At 39.7% G+C, this 21,072-nt stretch overlaps 1 protein-coding gene across 1 annotated transcript; it reads left to right on the forward strand.

Annotated features, from left to right (window-relative positions):
• Positions 1-1,735: 1,735 nt before the first annotated feature.
• On the forward strand, positions 1,736-20,711 carry LOC309415164 (thioredoxin-like protein 1; the record flags this gene model as incomplete). Its single annotated transcript, XM_082012600.1, has 8 exons — positions 1,736-1,833; positions 4,019-4,115; positions 5,202-5,375; positions 8,662-8,784; positions 9,164-9,233; positions 10,501-10,673; positions 13,508-13,612; positions 20,571-20,711. 8 exons carry the CDS (start codon positions 1,736-1,738, stop codon positions 20,598-20,600), a joined length of 870 nt encoding a protein of 289 aa, XP_081868726.1. The 3' UTR covers positions 20,601-20,711.
• Positions 20,712-21,072: the final 361 nt, after the last annotated feature.

The following is a 21,072-nucleotide window of genomic DNA, read 5'->3' on the forward strand; positions in this document are numbered from 1 at the left end:
GTACATCAATATGGGAAGGGCAGCTGTTTAGGGCAGAAAAGGGAAAATTATTTCTGCAGTTAAAACTAACACATTCCCTATATGGGGACTTGGTATCAGATACGTTCCATACTACCAAAGCAACTCCAAATTTTTATAGCCATTGAATTAGTAATCAATTTCAGTTCAACTGTGGAACATAAAAGTATGGATAGACATTGTTACTACATTGGTATGTTTTTGATGATAAAAGTAATGCTCAGATATATCAATATATCTGTATAGATATGCCAGTTACATACAGCCACATGACTCCTGGCCAGTGAGTATGGGTGCCCCATCATCCAAGAACAGATGCTTGTGTGTTAACAGCAGCCTATTTAGCATATGAATTACTTTCAGCTGGGAGAATCGAGATTCTCCAGTTGTCCTATAATAATAAATTCCTGTAGCCAATGTTGGTCAAAGTCATGCAGTATTGTATCACAACAGCAGTAGGTATTTTTTCTTACTCTCTTGTTTAGAGAGATTGTTTTAAGATAGCTGCTATAAAAGGCTTCAAGGATGTTTTTTGAGTTACAGAAAGCATTAAGTTTTCTTAAAATAAGGTGCTAATAAAAGTGTTAACCATTTTCATTTTGTTACTTTAAACATTAACTAGACTGTTTTATCTGTGTCACCAATGTAGACATTCATGAGAAGGCTCAGGGATGCCGTCTTTACTGAAGGGGAACTTCTTTACCTTGAGGGTAGTCAAAGACTGGGACAGGTTTCCCAGAGATGTCTCCATCCTTGGTGATGCTTAGAGCTGCCTGGGCACACCTGCAGCTGCCAGGGCACAAGCAGCCTCTCAGGTTGCCTTCCAGCTGCAGCAGTTCTGTAGTTCTGTTGTTATAGTATGCCACACACATTGGTGAGCTTCAGACACAGCAGGAAACATCTGTCAAGGAGGTGGGATGGGGTGTTTTGACAACCAAGTGAGTTCCTTTGCTCATATTGTACATCTTGTACTAATAGTCTCAAAGGCAGCTTCAGCAGCTAGCATTGCTCAGAGTGCTGCTCCGCTCATCCTCAAAAATCAGAGCTGAGTAGTAGGACCTACTTTCTTCTGTTTCAGCTCTTGTTAACAGAAGACTTGCAGGATAAAACACGGCTTATTTTTAATTCCACATCGCTGGAACCAGTCTTGGCCAAAACATTGGCATGGGTCCCAGAGCAGGAAGGCCACGCACAGGCTGTCCTCCCTGTTTTTGAGGAGGCAGTGGCGTCTAGTTCCTTGCCAGCTCAGCAAGCTCCGTAACTGCACCCCGCCGTGGTACTGAGACCTCCTGCAGGCAGGACCCGCGGCCAGGCTACAGCCACTCTTCTTCCTTCTCCTCAGCCGTTTACCGCCCCAAACCAAGATGGCAAAACCACGCCTCCCACAATTCGCCGCGCCTGCCCCTAACTAAAATGGCTGACAGCATGGTGGTGGCTCCCCCCCCGCCCCTTCTCTCGTTGCCCTCTCTCAAAATGGCGGCTACCGGGCACAGCGCTCGTGAGAGGTAGCGCCCCGCCCTCAACATGTCCGCCCGGTGGGCCTGGGCTGGGAGCGGCGTGGCGGGCGCGCTTGCGCCCTGAGCCGAGCGGTGCATGCCGGGCGTCCCCTTCCCGCCGTGACGCTGCAGATAGCAGGCCGGTATTGCCGCCGCTGTCGCCGTCACCACCACCACCACCGCCGCCTCTTAGTGCGGGGCTCCGCCGCCGCCCGGTGAGGATGGTGGGCGTGAAGGTGATCGCGAACGACACCGAGTTCCAGCCCGAGCTCAGTGCTGCCGGTTCCCGCCTGGCCGTCGTGAAGTTCACCATGCGGGGGTGAGCGAGGGCGGGGTACGGGCTCCCCGATCCCTTCACGGTGGGCAGGGGCGGCGCGGGGAGCATCCCGGGGCAGCGGCCGACTCCCCGCGCCGCGCCTGGCTCCAGGCCTCCCGCCGCGGCCTCGTTCCCGCTGAGGCGGCGGAGAGCGGGAGCTGGGCCTGGCCCACTGGGAGGCGTCTCTGCGTCGCCCCGTCAGTGATCTTGCCGCTCCCGTCCCGCTTTGAGGCTGAGAAGGCTCTTCGGGATCGAGAGAACCGCTGGGAACCTGGGGAGGGAGTTGGTGTTTTTATTAATTTTTGAGGCAAGGTTTGGAACTTGAGAAGTGCAGTTAGTTGGTAAAATGCTGCATCATTTTGGTCACTAGCCGGCTGCTGCGGGTAAGAGTTGTGAATCAATTGTTTTTTAGCACAAGTGATGCTCCCTATCTGTAGCATATCAGTATAGTCACAGCATTGTAACGGTGTTTCCTATTTCTGGTGTTAAATTTACCTTTTTTGCAGCTGAGCCGACTTCCCCTGCCCTCTGAACCTGTCATTCTGCAAGCGCTCTGAGGACATGGGGCAATATGCTAATATAAAACCGGGTTGCAGGCTGGGAAGCCACTGTTCACAGAGGGTACAGGCAACTGCTGCTTGCTTGGTTTCTGTTAAAAACGTTTTCCACCTTAATAAAACCTAGCCGGATCCTCATCCTTTTTGCCCAGGGCAAGCAGATGGTTTTTTTCCCCCTACTAAGCAGGGACTTCAGGTACAACCGTGGTGCAATCTGGGTGAATTGGTGACCAAAGAAAATATCGGAAATGCAGTTATTCAGAGTAATCTGCAGCATTAGGGAGAGTAGTGATAGTGTTGGGGGTCCTGGACTTCAGAGCGCACCTCATTATTGTCAAAGTCCTAGCTTGTATTGCTTATACTCTTTTTCTTCATCTTTCCACCCCTTATTTAAATGTGCAGTTGAACCATTCTGTTTCCAATGGCTGTTTGGAGTTCAAAAGAGTTCAGATCTAATCTTGTGAAAGAGCTGGTGAAAGATGTTATATTTGGGAAGAAGAGGCTGCAAGAATCTCTAGCTGTGTATCCAAATGGGTATTGAAAAAAGCATTAATATACACACATATGATGCCTGACTGCTTGCTGCTTAGTTATGGGGCTGGGTTTATTTTTTTAGGTAAGTCACCTTCACCCATAACTGTAGAGGTGTTGGTGAGCTCATTAATACTGCATACTTGTGTGCCCAGGAAAAAGTTTTGGTTACAGATGACCCAATATATTAGGTTCCAGTTAGTTTAATGGCTTGATGTCTTAGCATATAAATATCCTTGCTACGCTGCTATGGATCCATACCCTCGCTGTCAGGATAGAATAGGAAAGGTGGAGCAGAGCTTGTCTGTGCCGTTCTACAGTTATATGCTGTTGGAGGGAGTTTCTACTGGGTTTTTTTGCTGTTTTGCTTTTTTAAGAGCTCCTTTCACAGCAAGCTGAGTTGTGAGAATATTTCTTTGCGGGAGTAGTTGTGTCTGTACACTTCATATATGCCAGCAAAGGTACAGTAATTAACAAATATGTATTTTCAGCAATGGTGATAGTTATGTCAGCAGAAGTCAGGTCTGCTCTACCAGGGTCAGATAAGTATGTTAGTAACTGGTTACAGTTGTAGTAGGTGAGATTTAACTTAGAAAGAAGTCCTGCTAAAGGTTCAATACATTATTACCGTTAAATATTTCAGGTCATATGTGGAGATTTTACTGTGGATACTGTTTTTTTCACAGGCGATAACGTGAAGCACTAGTACTAGTTTTCTGTATTTTTTTGCTATTTCAGGAAAAGCAGGTAACTCTGCCTTCACTTGTGTCACTTTAGTTAGCAGGACTTTGGCTTATGGTAAAAGATGCTGGAGCTAAACCCGTTAGATGGAAAAATATGAAGTTAGTATTAATAGGTGAAGCTAATCATGTGACACTGAAACTGTCTGAGGAAGTGGGAATTAACACCTCATGATTTGTTTCTAAATGTCATTCTTAATTGTATCACCAGGATTGCTTGTCATCTGTCAACCAGGTAGGAAGGTTATTTTTACGTTTACCAAGGATATCAGTAAGAACATGAATGTGCAAATTCTATTTGGGGCAGACTTTTTTTCAAAAAAAGATTAAGTTAACTTAAACTACATTTTGTTTTCACAGATGTGGCCCTTGTTTAAGGATAGCGCCAGCTTTCAATGCTCTGAGTAACAAATATCCCCAGGCAACTTTTTTGGAAGTAGATGTGCATCAATGCCAGGTTGGTATTCAAAAACATATTTTCAGTTGTAAGAGGAAGAGCAGGTAATGTAGTGAATGGGAAACTTGAACAAAAACTGTTCAGATGGTATACTAAGAGTAGTATCCTGTGGCTATTGATGTTTGGTGAATGACAGATAGCCATATTGTGAAGTTCTCCAAAATTAGGATATGCACCAAGATGTGAACAAACAGCACTTTTATTTAGAAAAGTATTCTTGCAGTTACCCCTGTGGTGTCCTTCCTTTAAGCAGCGTACAGATGGTTTAACAGTTCCTGCTGCTTGTACTATTTAGATAATACCGTTAAATGTAGAAGATACTACCAGTATGAATTAAAAAGAGTAAGTCTTTCCAAACAAATATTGACATAATTATTGAGCAAAATGAAAAATGCAATAAACTGATATGATTAGTGGGACTAGATTCCTCTCAAGTACTACTCAACTGTTTTTAACAGACAACAGTGTTGCAGATGAGCTATTGATCGACTTAAGGGTCGTTAACAAAAATTAACAATGGTATGTTGAAAGGAAGCATCTTGAATTACTACAAATTATAATGGAGAGGGATGAATATAGAAGTGGTAACAATGTTTGCAAATGACACTAAATTATGGAAAGTTTTGGAAAAACTACTATGAGTGCTTAACAGGTATGAATACAGATAGAAGTCAAATGGAATTCACCTTCTACAGCATTGTGCTGCAGTTCTGGGGTGTACATCAATGTGGCTTGGGAGGGGGAAGGAATGCAGGTGTAAAGAAAGCTTGTAAAATAAAAGTGTTAAATTAAGCCATCCTCTGCTTCTGAGAGCAAGTGATTTTTATGGTGTACTAACAAATCTGCTGACAATGTGAAGTCCATCCAAAGAATGCCCAAGTCTATAAGAGTTTAGGAAGATCTGAAGAATTTAAATTAATTAAATAGTTTTAACTTGCACAACAATTTAAAAAAAAAGTAACAAATATTTTTTGTGCTATTTGAGGTGATGGAGCTTGATTAATATCTGGTGTGTGCATTCATATCTAGGTGAAGCATTGATAATATTGTGTTAGGTAACACTTGTAACTAATTTATGCATTCTAGGGAACAGCTGCTACCAATAATATATCAGCAACACCAACATTTCTGTTTTTCCGAAACAAAGTGCGAATCGACCAGTATCAAGGAGCAGATGCTGTGGGTTTAGAAGAAAAAATTAAACAGCACCTGGAGAATGATCCTGGAAACAGTGAAGATACAGATATCCCAAAAGGATATGTATGCATGTCTTCTCTTAAGATAATTTTTTGTAATGTTTGTGTAACTTGAATGTTTAAAAAAAAAATCTGTTGCTTTCTAAACATACTCTTAAGTCAAATAATGCTACTTCAGGCAAAACTGCAAGTTCCCCATGGCTTTGATAAGATCACTTGTCTGGGCTTCCTTTTTCAGACAAAATTAAAAAATTAACATGTACGTATTTAGTAAGTGTAGTTATAGAATTGTAAAATGTTTAAGAAAAATCTCCACACATAGCCCTTGGTTCATTAAAATAATGAATTTAATATTTTATGATGAACTTTTTGCTGCAGCTGCTTATTCTGCTTTCTTCTCAGACATTTGAACTGTCTTCCTAAAACTTTTTTTTTTAAAAAGTGTAAAAATGTCCATGGGAAAATACGTTGCTCAACATGGTTGTCAAAAATGTTGAAAAGTTGCTCTAGTTGTTCCTTAAGAAATCCTTGATGTTGTTTATGTGGTGGTAGGTTCATTTGGGGTTTTCCTTTTTCTTTCTTGTTCCCTACCCTTTCTTTAATCCTCTTTATTTCATCTCTCTTGGCAGGGGTAACCAAACAAAAAAAAGACCGAGAGATTCTGTTGCCAAATGAATTAACCTTCATAACAATTCAGCTCCATCTTCCTCTGTAGCAGCTTACCCTGAAAATAGGATGCCTTTGAGGCAGTATTGTTAGATAAATCATCTCTCATGATATGGTGGGGTTTTTTGCCTAATCGCTAATGTTTGAAAGTGGATGGTACTACAGAGTGTTCTTTTTGGATTTCTTCTTGCCTGTAGAAGAATGACAAGGATATAAAAATTTATAAAGTAAATAATATATCACAGGAATACTGAATGGCTTTTAAACCTTGCATCAAAATCTCTCATAACTAAAATTTGACTGTAACATTTTCTTTGATTAAAAAGTGGTATTCATGAACAGATTTTTTTTCTCATTACATGATTTGCCCATGTCTTCTAGGTAAATCAAAACTTTGTAGGGATACTTGGAGTTTTGGCCAAAGTTTCAGGAAGAGAGCAATCTGTTTAGAAATACTGGTGCTCTCAGGAAATTATTTTCACCATGTTCTGTATGTTTTCATGTTACCTCAAAGCAATGGTGTGTTGCAAATCATAAGCCTGTCTGACAGCTGTACTAACAAACACATGTAAATGAGAACTCTAATGTGACAAAACACCTTCCTAGAGTGGTATTCTCCAAGCAGTCCTTGGTGTAATATTACTCCTTAAATGAGATTGTCTGCTGTTCTCCCAAAAGTATAAACACAGTGTATTACATTTCACCTAAGTCGTATGTCACAGTTCAGTGCTTAGCTAGTTGCTATAGTGTGCACAGTACTTTGCATCAGCAAATCTTACATGTTAGACTTAGCTGTGATGAGTATCTATAGAACCCAAAATTATATTGTTAAATGCAAAACCAGGTTTTCTGGAGGTTAAGTAAATTCATAGCTAGCTGTATCCTATCAGGCAAACATAAGCAGGGTGCAAATCCAGCTGAATATTTCTCATTTAAATAAACTGCAAGAGCACAGGTCAATTGAATTTCTAGCTGTTAGCTACTTGCTAACTGTTGTACGGTATGCGTTGCACTTCGCTTTGTGTGTGAATGCTTCCACTTATAATTATTGTGAAATCCTCTGTGGAACTATGGGAACGTCAAGACAAAGGTTTGGCTTGTTAGCTTTGGAGCTCTAAACACACTGAAAATCATTGAAGTGGCAAGTTCAGGTCTGCTTAGTTAGATGGGTTTTGAGATGAACACACCATCTTCTATTAAAAGTTAATCTTGCAGGAGGTGGTGTCTTACCCCTACAAATCAAGCCCTGAGTATGTTCAGGGCTGTATGAGCCAAGCAGGAATTCTATTTGACCTGTAAGTGGTAGGCTGAAGGCCTGTTTTAGGATATGCTTGACCCAAACTGGACTGCCTTTGGCTCCAGGAAAGTATCCTTCTTCTCTTGCACAGCTGTGTGTTCCTTCTCCTTACCTTGTATCTACTGAGCATGTGGGTTGCAAGCGAAGCCTTCATTTGGATACTGGGAGGGGGATAAGTATTTTTTGCTCAGAAAAACATAGTTGCAAGAGCTAAAGGAAGCAGCATACAGGAAATGAGTTGTATTCTCGCAGCAGCCTGTGTTTGGATTCTGTTTGTACAGTGAAGATCTAGCCTGAGTTGTTGTACGCAGTAATTTTCAAGCTAGTGTGTGCTTTTTTTCCCCAAGAGTGGCATATTATTCTTTGTGACCTAATATATGCCTTTAAGAAGGTTGGTTTTGGCTGTCATCCTAAAAGTTCCTTTAGTTTTTTATGTCTGGACTGTTCTATGCCTGTACACTGATCCTGAGTTTGTACCACTTGTACCATGTGAGATGTTGATACTCTATCTTTAGGCCTTAAGATATGAAATACTTGATTTTTAGTCTGGCTTACTGTGCTTCAGTTGGACTTAGTTTACTTTAGTTGCAGGCAAAAAATTCTGGTTATCTGGAAATTCATACAGATTATTCTGCCTCTGCAATAATACCACCTTTTAACTAGTTGAAGCTTGGAGCATAGTTAGTGGCCTGCTTTGATCTGAGAATGCATGTATGTTAAAGCTTTTAGCTGGACCCTTTACAAAAGAGCTGAGCAATAAAACAAACTGGTTCATGGTGAGTTTTGTAGCTTCTGTCTTCTGTTCTGTGTTTTTACCGAAGCGTATAGAGAAAGGAGTAAGAAGAGGTTTCATAAAGTTAATTTGTATACAGTGCTGAAAAAGACATAAAGTAAGACTAGCTTTGCATGTAAGGCCTGGTAAGAACTATAGTGGTGGTCTTTTAATTTGTATATTTTTGGGGAGGCCTGTTTCTGTTTTGTTTTTTCTTTTCTGTTAAGTTGATCATAGCTCCAGTCTAATGTCAGTTTGTCTATGTTGTGGGGTGATTTAGGACTTTGTAGTCTTGTTTATCAAAACTGTATCTGAAAATTCTCCCTGTACCCAATTTCTTATTCTCAGAATGGCAGGCATGTATTGCAGGGGTGGGGATTTTGAATAGAGGGGCAAAAATGTTGTTCAGTTATGAACTGGATACATCAGAGTACTATAGTATTCATAGTTTTTGTTCATAATGTCTTTTGATATAAGCCCCTGAGGTTTTCTGTGTGTCTTGTTATTCTAATCTGTTGAATGGAGAATTTCATTCACTCCAACGCTTACTAATCCCAGATGAGTTCATGGTGCACTTACGCACGCACTCAGCAGTACTCTTGCTTTTACTTCCAGATGGATTTAATGCCATTTATCAATAAAGCCGGCTGTGAATGTCTTAATGAGAGTGATGAACATGGATTTGATAATTGTTTACGTAAAGACTCTACCTACTTGGAATCAGACTGTGATGAGCAGGTACAGTAGATATTTTTAAGTGAGATACTTTCAATGGTGGTCTGGTCTGCAAGCATTTTTCTTGGAATTTGTCTGCTTTATATTGTTATGGTAGCGTAAGAAAGAATGGGAGATGGTAGTAGGATGTAAGTAATACTGGTATACAAAGGACATTGTAGCATTCCAGTTTCACATCCCTTTATGTATGGAAAAAAATTCCAAGCATTTAGTAGCATTTAGTGATATTCTGAAGTGATAGACTAGCGCATGTGTGGAATATATTGAAGGTGAGTGCTTAAACTTATTTCAAAGCTCAGACTTACTTTCAGTTAATTATTGTGCTATGTTTGTTTAGAAGAAAGAAGAAAACATTATTTAACAGCAACTTTTTTCTCCACAGCTGCTTATTACTGTAGCTTTTAGTCAACCTGTCAAGCTTTATTCTATGAAAATTCAGGGGCCAGATAACGGTGAGTGAAGTGTCTGCTTAATCATATCTTTGAAACTAAAGCTTTGCCCATGTTTAGCTGATTTTTCTAAAAATGACACTGTTGTCCCTGGAACCTTTTACCTTCTGAGAATTCCACAGTAGCTTTAGTAAATTTGTTGTAAATTGATTGCATAACAAATTATCTCATTAATTTTTTCACTGACCTGATGCATGGATATTTGGTATGACACAAATGTAAGTATTTGCTACAGTTTGATATGCTGCAAAGAGATGTCCTGATTTTGCTGGGATAGAATCATGAAATCAGTTCCTGTTCAGGAAAGCTGCATTTCTAGGAAGACCGCAGCACCTGTTACTGTGAGAACAAGGCTGATAAGACACTCTGGGTTAGTTCGTGGCCAACCGTGGTACGTGGGTTTCTGAAGGGATCAAGGCCTCCCGCAGTCTCCAGAAAGCCAGGTGCTGAAGCTGGGAGGAAGTGAGGCCAAGGCGGCTGAGCTGGGCTGGCCAACACAAGTGTCCCATACCATAAATGTCGTGCTTGCCAGCAGCTGGGGAGTCTGCCGGGAGCGGCTCTCTCTCCATGGCCTCCATCCCTGGAGGGTCTCGCCCGCTGCTCTGCTCCCGAGGCCGGCTCTCCCCGCACGGGAGCTGTGCCGCTCGCAGGGTTTGCCAGCCGGCGTTCGCTGCTGGGAGCGCCCAGCTCACCACCACTGTCTGGGCTGAGTATAACTCTGGGTACCTTATATTGCTTTAGTATTGATATTCGCTTTATTGTTAGATTAAATCTGTTTCTATTTCAACCCACAAGTTTCCTCTTTTTCCCCAATTCCCCGTTCTCGGCTGAGAGGGGGCTCTCGGGGGACAAAGCAATTGCTAGTGTTTAGCCCGTAGGTGGGCTAAACCAAGACATAAAAACCTACATTTAATTCAAGAATTAATGTAAGAGCTACTGAAAGGCATGGCTTAGTTTCTATGGTAACTGAGTTTACATTATAAAATTACATAGTGTTCAGGTGTTATATGACAACAAAGCTACTATTATTTTTAGATTTTGTATTGGATTTTTTTCTGTAGAATTCTGTCTCTGACACATACATGAGTAGTGCAGCTTTGGACGTCCTTCAGTATCCAGGGTGGTGATGTAAGATTGGCAGATAAGATACTAGAACTTCTGCTCATGTCTTCCTTGAGTGGCATCTAGACACTGATAAGCGAGGGCTTCTCAAGCAGCATTTTGAAAATATACTTAAACAACAGAAGACCACTTCTATATTTTAACACAGGGCAAGGTCCAAAGTACATAAAAATCTTTATCAACCTTCCTCGATCTATGGATTTTGAAGAAGCAGAAAGAAGTGAACCAACTCAAGCCCTGGAGCTGACACCAGATGATATTAAGGAAGATGGTATTGTCCAGCTTCGCTATGTAAAATTTCAGAATGTTAACAGTGTAACTGTAAGTAAAGCTGCTGTTCCGATGTCTGTGCAGGCTGAAAACTTAATTTGCTTTTAAAGCTGTGCATGTTTGTTGTTTTCATTGCAAATGTTCCTAGTTTCTGTCTGCCAATTGCATACTGTATGTTTGTGCTAAAAGCATTTCAGGAATTGAAGGTGACACAAGGCCATGTGCATGCAGCGTCTCTTCTGACCTAGTATGAGACATAAGGTTTGCTTTCACCTCTTCATGAGTTAGCATGCTGTTTTAACACAACTTGCATTTTTACTAATACACCTTCTTAAAAGGCATCTTGTCTTCATTTGAAGAGTTGAGGAGACAAGGAATCCTTTTTCTCAGTAACCTGATTGCAGAAATGACAGTTTTCTGAGTATCAAGTGAAGCACTTGCCATATCTTTAAACTCAGTACCTGCCCTCTGAGAGGGTTCTTAAGTGCTGTAATCAAAGCAGCACCTTTGTCTTTTAATGAACTCTCTAATTCTCTTGCTGTAAGAGACTTTCTGCAGATTTCACATAGGGTTTTTGACTCTTAAACGCAGGTGCAGTTTCTCCTCTTCCATTTTAAAAATACAGGTTCTAGTGCAATATGTGCAATGACTAAATTGATGCTGGAATTGCTTTATGCTTGACATCATCCTGTGCTATGCTAGCCTTGTTTCCTGCAGTATTGCATTGAACTGTTTTTCCAATATGACCCCTGAATTCTTTCTATGGAAATGCTTTTTGTGGCCGGAGTTATGCATTTGCCAATGTATGGACTTACAGTGGATTGAATTAAATTATATTTTAGTAGGCTGGCCACAGAAGCCACTCAGCTTATTATGAGTTACAGGTAACTCCAAAACACTGATCCACCATTAATCTTTCCATCGTACTTTTTCTTCTGTAAAAAAGTTTCTGAAACTTGTAAACCACTGTTGTTGGACTGCATTTCAGATCAGTCAGCTGCTTTCATGCCTAGCAGTTTACTAGCAATTATTTTAAATGTAATGGGAGACAAACCTAAGTAACTCCTTTTCACACCTGTTATTTTTATGGAGTTACCCTTTGTGACCAACTTTATCCTTCCCCAAATGAAATGGAGGTAGGTCATGTAGGCTTATATTCTACAAAGCTGTGCTGACAAGTACAAGTTACGTATTTGTTCTTTAATAAAATCCTGTGTCAGCTTTAGACAGGATGATGTGCAAACACTAAGCAAGTGATAAGGTGATCAAATAGATGTTCTGCTTGTTTGCACTCTTTGCATGTGAGTGCTGCAGTAGCACTCCTCTAGTTTCCAGGCTAAACCTGAATTCTGTATTTAAGACCTAAAACCAAGACAGCTAATCATCTTGTCTTCCACCTAGCTTTTCAGCGCAGGTGATGAAGCTCTGCTTGCTTACATAGCCCTGTGAATAAAAATCTTCCATTTGGTTCTTAATGAATTGGAGGAGGCAAAGTTGTCATATACACAAATTGTCCTGTTTTTCTGCCATGAATAATCAGACATGCTTAGTGAGCATTTCCATGTCAGTATTAGCAAGTTCATACTTCATACATAGATACATATCTATCTCGCTGCTAGGTTTGTTAGTTAACTTTTTTAATTATTAATTCTATACCCTGTAGTTGCTAATCCGTATAATTCATCACCTCTAATGCTGGTTTTCCCTATTCATTGAGTGCTTCTCTTCATTACTGCTACTTCGTGGCATTTGTTTTCTCTGTACTTGTTGAACTTTTCATATCATTACTGAGACAGAATCTCTGAACACACTGCAGTACACCTCTGTTTGACAAAAGTTGGTCCTTGACATGCTCTTCTGCTCCTGTCTGAAGAGTACTTTCTTCAGCATTTCAACCCTCACCTTCCATAGGTCTTGTTTGTGTAGGAAAATACACGGTCTTCCAACTACAGTGAAGCTGCTTGGAGGGGTGAATGTCTGTACTGGTCTAGATCAGCGGTCCGTCTTGCTTGTCATGCACTTGCAAGCATCCAGTGTTGTCACAGAAAAATTTATAAGGCAGGCATGTGGTGATGCGTACCCTCCAGCATTTAGTGGTCTATGGCACAGGCAATTTTGGAGGCAGAAAGGGCGTCTTGATAGGTATGGGCTATGGCTTGTGGAAAGGGTGTGATGCATGCTTTCCCTTGCCTACCTGTTGTCCTCCCTCGCCTTTTTTTTCCTCTGCTTCTCATGCCATTACTCTCTCTCTTTCTCATTCCTCCTTTCTCCATGCTCACAATGAAGTGTGGAAAGATCCACAAACACTTCATTGCTCCAAGTTCCTTACTAATACTACTTCATGCAAAAAATTGTTCTTTCATTTGTCCGTTTTTTAAAGTGTAGTGGTTCCAGCAATAATTTCTTAGTTCATGTTTCAAAAGAAGTTTGGTATTTTTTGAAACCCTAAAATAACTTCATAGATTTAATATTCATGCTGTAAAACACATAATAATGCAATCTGTAATAGTAAACTACACATGAATAGTCTTGGGGGCTTCAGCAAGCATAGTTAAGTTGATATTTAACTTCATTTCAAGGCAGATTCCAGTGAATAGTGAATTATGACTTCTTAAATGCTGTTTTTGCTTGCCGAATGTGGTCTCAGGTAGGAGGTAAAAGCTGGGAAAATCCAAACAACAAATTACCAGGAAAATAACAGCATTCTATGTAATCATTATTTAAAATAAGAGTACAGTAGTTTCTCTAAAGGTTACAGAGGCCTTTGTGATTGGAAAAAGTGTTAATTTAGTTAGTTAAAATATCTTGGGCACTTAACGTTTTTATATATTAATTCAGGGAAGGACAGTTTACCTTAACTCTTGTATTTGGGTCTTTTTCTTTAGTTGTTTGTCCAATCCAATCATGGCGATGAAGAGACAACAAGAATCACATACTTCACATTTATTGGAACTCCAGTCCAAGCAACAAATATGAATGACTTCAAGCGAGTGAGTCCTCTTCCTGAAAGCACTTTTGAATGTTTTAAACCTACTCAAAAATGTATTGACAGGAGAAATACACTTGGCTGTTATTACAGTTCCATAACTTAAGGTAGTTTTGGCATCCAAAAGAAAATGTGTAGCTTTATCTTACAGATCTTTCGTCTTGCTTACAAGTTTTTGTTCATCGACTTTTTAAAAAATGATAAGAATGTATATGTGAAAACTTGAGGGAGTGTCAAGTTACAATGTTGTCTATAGTGTATGTTTTTTTAATGATTTTGAAACTTTCTTCTGATGAAGTTCAGGAAGTAGAGAAGCAATTGCATGTACAAAAACAGACTCCTTGTGATTGATTTTACTTCTACTTTGAAGGATTTTATTCACTGGGCAACATTAAGCTTGAGACCTGGAGAATATTTGGTCACAAGGTGTCTGTTTATATTAAACATATCTGCTTTTTAAAGAGGAAATGAAGAAGCAAACAACTTGTTACAGTATGACTTTAGACACCCTCCACAGCCCAGACAATAAGGCACTCTAGATTCTTGATTTTTTTTTTTTTGAGAATGTGAAACGGGTTTGAAAGGATTTACACTTTAAAGCTACTTACAACTTTTTCAAAATGTAGTAAGTCTTTTTAAAATAAACTGCTTTAAAACTTAGTAGCCTTTGTAAGAGGCAAATACTGCTGTAACACCTGCCTAGAAACTACTGTGTGTGACCAGTAACATTGAAAGCACCACAGAATTTATTACACAAATAACCTATAACTTCAGAAGGTTAAAAACGCTAACACTCGCCAAATTGTCACATACTTGGAATTGTTAACATCAAAACTTGATCTTAACTTCTACATGTAAAACTTAATATCTTCGCAGGTAATAAGTTAATAACAGTTTGCTGCCTTTCAGTGCTACTTGGAAGTAATTGAAAAAGTTGTTCTAATGTGCTGAAGTTAACTGGATATCAATTTTAGACTTTACTAATACAGCACTTCCAATTGTCCCAAAACTAGAAATACATTAATAGATCTACAATCTGCTTACATTTTTTTGTTCTATATGGCTTTTTTTGCACCCCCTGCAATGAGTTGTGCAATTACTATTTTAATGTGCAGTACTTTCTGGTATTGTTGTGAGGGGGATGGGACTCTGACTCAGTATTTGATGTCTGTCTCACTTGCAGCTCTCTGTAAACTCTGTAAATTAGTTTTGCTTTCAAAAGTACAGGAAGTTTATTTTTAACAAGTGCACTTTTTAAACCTGACCTTCTGATTGTTAAAGTAGTGATTGGTTTGTTTTCTTTTTTTTTGAATTGGTAATCCTGATTGGGGTGCACTTGGTAAAGCAATGCAGTTCTTTGTAGAATTTTACATGGATTTGCGACCAGTGTTGAGCCCCCATGACATGTGTTTCCTACAGTGATTTAAGTTGCATGGACAAGGTGTTAGTGTGGTGGACACAGTACTGCCTTAGCCTGAAACTGACTGCTGGAACAATCAGAGCTCCAGTCCATGTTTGTGTGGGGAGTGGATGTTTTAATTCACCCTTGCCCTCACACAAAGCCTATAAAGGCATTAAAAATAGCATGGGTCTCCAGGCATCTCATCCCTCTACTGTAGTTAGAGGAGATTTACAGATCTGTGTTTTAGATACAGTGTGGATGCTTGGAAGCTGCTATGTGGTAATACTATGGTAAACGGTAAATACTATGCCAGTTAACAATTCTAGCTTCCTTGAAGTTTGCAGGTGAATGAATGTCTTGGCACCATCAAGGAGTGTGTCACAAGACACAAAGGCTTGACACATTTAAATGGAAGGGAGGGTGTACAAACTTACATACAAGACTATATGTACACCAAACAGTCCCATGGTGTTAGCATTGCGCTGGCAACGTCAGGATGCTGAGGAAGTGGTCAGAACAGCCTTAAATAGAGGAGCAGGCATTACTGGGTTATGAAGTGGCTAATCCTGTCTCATTTCTGATACTCACTGACTCTATATGTAACTTTTCTATTTTGCTTCCTGAATATGTAGGTTTAGTATTAGGCTGTTAAAATATTTCATCATAACAAATGGGATGTGTAGCCTGGCAGAGTTACAGTGCTCTTAGGAATTTTAACTTGTGTTTCCTCTCTTCAGTGATCCTGCCAGTTGTGACACCTTAATATAGCATTGGACATTAATTATGTTTAAGTTTGTAGGTTAACTGGGAAACCTTATTCTTTTCATCTCCTTGAGTAGTTACCCACACTGCTCCACGGCTTTCATCTGTCTCACTCCCTCATCTCAGTCTGCCTCTACTCTTCATAGGTCTCTTCTAATTAGGATAGAAATAGTATTGCTACATGAACCACAAGATGGGGGAATGCCTTTTTTTTCCTTGAGTTTGAGAAGTGTTTGTAAGAATCTGTTAAATATTTTATTTGCAGGGCTTGAATTAAGAAGTGGACATGGATGTGATTTCAGTCACGTTTTTACGATTGATCACATCGCTGCTCAGTTGATTGTATGCACGTTCAGTTTTGAAGTAAAAACCAAAACCAACACGTTGGTTTGAGTGACTTGTGCTAAGGATCAGGCTAATGTATTTTGCTTCCCATTTGGGGTGGGATCTGAACGCATGCTTTTAGTTATAGCAGCTCACTGCTCAGCAGTTGATTATTAAGGTGCATAACTGCAGGTCTCATGTCCTTCAGACAGTTGAGGAAAACTGATATTTGCTCTGCTTGACCCCAACAGGGTTGCAAGAAGAATTGCCTGTTGTTGGTCAGAGTCAGTTCATGTGTTTAATATAAATGAGGCATTTTTTTCCAGTACGTAAAAACTGTACTATCAAACAGCTGAAATTTATCTACTCTGAAAAAGAACGGAAGTACTAAGCAGGTATAGTTAAGTCAGTCCTTCATTAGTGATTTTGGCCTCAAGTTAGTTTGGACATGGATAGAACCACAGAACAGCTTAGGCTGTTAGGGACATCAAGAGATCACCTGATCCAACCTTGTGTGGGAAAGGGAGCCTAGATGAGATTATTTAGCACCCTGTACGATTGGATCTTGAAAACCTCCAGCAATGGGGACTCTGCCGCATCCCTGTGGAGATTGTTCCAGTGATTGATTTGTCTCACTGTAAAAAAAAATTTCTTTCATTTTCTTGCATGTAGTTGGTATTGATGAATTGAGTGAGTAAAATTATAAAAGCTACTTTCAAACTTGTTTTAATATTGTTGTGTGTGTCCTGCTTCTTGTACAACTTGACTTTTATCCTCTGGGGAGGAGGGAAGTCTTCGGAGTGATGGAAGAAAAGGTCACCAAGGAAAAATTCTGCGTAGAACTGACTACAGTGTAGTGACTTAAGCACAGAGAGTAGTAGGGAGAGACCTATTCTTTGCCCTGTTTAAATGAAGAGGCCCTCAACAGCAGAGGACTAGGATGAATATTCCCTTCTTATATGTATTTAATATATTCTGAAATGCTTTTGGAAAAGCTTGATTTAAAGGCATGTTTGTTTGTTTTAAAAAATATCCTTAACACCAGAAGTGTTCATGCTGCTGTTTCTTGTCCACACAGGGTCTGGCTTAAGGCATAAATGATTATGCAAACTACTACAGTGGGCAGCATTTGAGTTGTAGTAGGTTGCATCTGAGATTTGCTTCTGATGCCCAGAGATGCTCAGCTGGTCTACTTTGTTGGACAGGCAGCTAAAACTGTAGAGTAAAGGTGCAAGTTCTGTGGGTTTTCTACTATTGATTAGTATTAGCTATATTACTATAGCTTAGTATTATGTGGGTTCCTGTGAATCTTGTGGTGAACTTGTAAACATGCTTTTGTTTTTGGAAGAGCATGCAACTGTTGATGTCCAGTATAGTTCTTCCTTATTTCACTTTTATTAGTGAATAAAACATACTGCTGCTCAGTGTTGAGGCTGGGACATAGATCAATATCAACAGGTTGTGGGATATTTTTTTGTCCCTTCTTGAATGAAGGCTTTCTTTCTACTCAGAACTGCTTATTTGCACTACATGCTGCTGCTTTTTTTTCTTGTAACATTTTGTTTGTTTGTTTTTCAGCTTAACTTCCCATTTCTAAAGAACTAAAAAGGCAGAAGAAATTAAAAAGTAATAATAAGATTGAAGTGGTCTTGCACTACTCCCTTCTTTGCTCCCTCTGCTCATCTAGCATCTCTTTCACCCTTTCCACAATCTCAGCACTGATGCAAGAGCCACCTTCTCTGCACCTTCTATCATCAGGAAAAGCCTTCTCTACTTTCTGACTCATCAGTTCCTCTTTGCCCTCCACTCCCCACTCCAAATCTTACCTTAAACACTTTTCTTTACCTTTCAGTCTTACCAAATTTCTGTCCCACTGTTATCCTGAACTTGACATTTTAAAGGCATACCATACAGTACTTTTACAAATTATTTTCTGTAACTAATTTTTCAGCCCATACTGAATTTTATAAAGCTGTTTGAGATGCAGCTTGTGAAATGCTTTACCAGGACTTGACTTTTAGTATCTTAGTGGAGCTTAATGGTGTTCTTCGTTGTGACCCGTCAGTAGTAGTAGGCAAGCAAGAATGGGCTGCAAAGTACTACTCTCTGCTGTGCCTCTAGTGGCACTGGGCATCTGCTCAGGAAAGACACAGTGAGGAGCTGGTGAGTGTTTGTACATATGGGCCTGATTAGGGTTCTCCAACAGCATCCTACTAACTTTAACTTGCTCGACCTCTTTCTATATATTTAAAACAAAGAAACAAAACCAACTCTGCTCCAGAAGGTTCAGTAATAAAGTGTTTCTGGTCCTACTCTTGGTAACGAACCATAGAGTTGGTTGTGTCTTTGTCACTGTCAGGTCCGAGACCGATGCTTTGTGGAAAAAGCCGAATGATTGAAGAAAAGCCTGCTCCAAAACAGTCATCTTTTGTGTGGGACTGGCTGTAACCACTACCTTAGAATGCACTAGATGGCAGGTTTTTTCTTTAAAAGGAAGGAAAGTGTATCTACTTCTGCGAAAATAATAATGACAGTTGTTTGGTTTGAGTTTAAATAGCCCATTTACTTTTGGGAATGTGTGGAGTGGGATGGTCAGAAAATGGGTTTCTTTGACCTGTGATTACAAAATGTCCATATCAGTGTGATTGATTTTCACAGATAATACACATGGGCGAGTTGTCAATTTCTGATTCGGACTGGTATAGCAATATTTTTCATTGATGTTCCACACTTGCTAACACCTAATCTTTAATCTCTTAACTGTGGGGTTTTTGGGTTTTTTTTTGTTTTGTTTTGGTTTTTTTTTTTTGCTTAATCTGTGTGTGAACACAGTTGTTTGCTTTGGAAACACACAAAGAATAAATACTGCTTCTTGACAATTTTAACTATTTTTTTTTTTTAAACTTGATTAATTGGATCTTAATGCAAGTGATCGGGTTTCTGATTTTTTTTTCTTCTTCCCTCATGTTGTCAGATTAGAATTTTCCTGACCTTAAGCATTAGGTTGAATTTACAGCTTGGTGAAATGCTCCTGGTCAAGGGTTCCTTGGAGGTGAAAATGGTTTTTAAAAGTACTTTTCGTCAGTAGATATCAATTACTTTGTGATGGTGATAACTCAGCTGACCAAAAGCAGCTGGATAGTGGAAAAAGTCTCCCTCTTGAAGTTTGACAAGCAGTGAAAAAAGGGGAAGGATCAAGAAGAACTCTTCCAGTGTGTCCATGAGGCTTCCCTAGTTCAGGACTCTGGGTGTTTTGGATTTTGGATTTTTGGTTTGTTCTTGTTTTTGCCCCTGGTTCTCTATTTCACTTTGCCTGCATGAATCTTGTGTGGTATATTATTATTTAACTGCAGAGGTAATTAACACTTAACACATTTGCTATAGCAGTCTGTTGGTTAGAATGCAAGAAGGGCTTTACACAGTTTTCAGCATTATTATGAGTAGTAATGGGAAATTCTATGCTCTGTTAGTGTGATCTTCAAATCTCTCTGTGTGAATTCTGACTACACCTTGCCAGAGCCACAAGTGCTGCTCTCTAGTTAGACAGAAATGAGTTGGGAATCAGTGCCTTGCCCAAGGCCCCTCCTGCAGTTTGAAGTCTTTGACCTGAAGACTTATTTTCTTTTGGTTTGGCTTATAAATGGCTGTTTTTTCAAGGGTCTGCAAGAGCACTAGAATTCTGTGTGGATCCTTTCAGAAAAGTGACTACAATGGCATCGTTTCCTGCCCTCAGGATTTTGTGTTCAGTTATCTTAACGAAGGGGACTGGATACCCTTCTGCAGTGAACTACGCTAACTTTAAACCTGCATAGCAGTATATAGAGTGCTGGAGTCGCACTTGCTGTTGGCTGGCAAATCAACTCACCAGTCTGGTGGCAGTGGTGATCTTTTCAGAAAAGGGAAGCACTAAGCTGACCGATTCCAGGTGGAGTTTGCAGAATTGGAGATTGGAAGGAGACTTGGTAAGGAATAATGTTTTGACAAGGAATAACTGAAAATCAGGTGACTTCCAGATTGCTTTATAAGTTTGAACTGCATTATAGGGTAAACATTCTCAGTGAGGTACATAGCAAGGATGCCAAGAGATATGAACAAACTTACAGTTGAGCATCCAGTGGTTCTCTTCCGACTGTAGTATTTTATGTAGTGTATTAAGGTTGAATGCTTTTTATATAACATGTTATTAAGCATAGTCTGTTCTTTTGCAGTTACTGTTTTCTAACTCTTCTCAAAACAAGACTCATGCTTTGCTGTCTGTATTAGTACTAAAGATAAGGTTTCTGGTGTGTCTAGCATCCCTCTTAAACTTTTAAAGGGAATCATGGCTTCTGCAAGTGCTACAATTATGCATGCTTAAATGCATTAACTTAGTTGAAAATTCAGTTGCACTTGTTTATTTTGAGACTTACTTTAAACAATACTTGGCAGGACTTTTTTGGTTGAACATTATTTCTGTTTTTTTTCCTCTTATCAGGTAGTTGGCAAAAAAGGAGAAAGCCACTAGGACGCAAAAGACACTGGAAGGCCTTATCGCAATTAGAGAGATCTTCACTTTTATCTACAACTCCTGGATAATTGCTTGACGATAACCAGAGACTGTCAATCTGTTTCATTTAATGCCATTACCAATAAATCATTGCTTTTGTTGAGATGGCGTTTCCCTAGTGTGTTTCTCTTGTAATCCTCATACATGTATTTGTAAATAAAATTCATTACTTTTGCTAAGTTTAATTTTGTTATTCTAGTAACTGTGGCTCTTCCCTTGTTCCATTTTAAACTGCGAAACTCAACTGGCTTGTCTTTAGAAACAGAAGGTGTAACTTTAGCTTGCATGTGTTCAGAGAGTTTAAAATGTCAAATATAAGTAAAACATAGATGGCCTTCAGAGGCTATCAAAAAATAAAATCCAAGCTACTTTGTTATAAGATCAAGTTCCCACAAAACACAGATACTTAGGAATAACTTCACCTATTCTG

Source organism: Phaethon aethereus (assembly GCF_964289735.1).
Source record: "Phaethon aethereus genome assembly, chromosome: W".
Taxonomy (NCBI): domain Eukaryota; kingdom Metazoa; phylum Chordata; class Aves; order Phaethontiformes; family Phaethontidae; genus Phaethon; species Phaethon aethereus.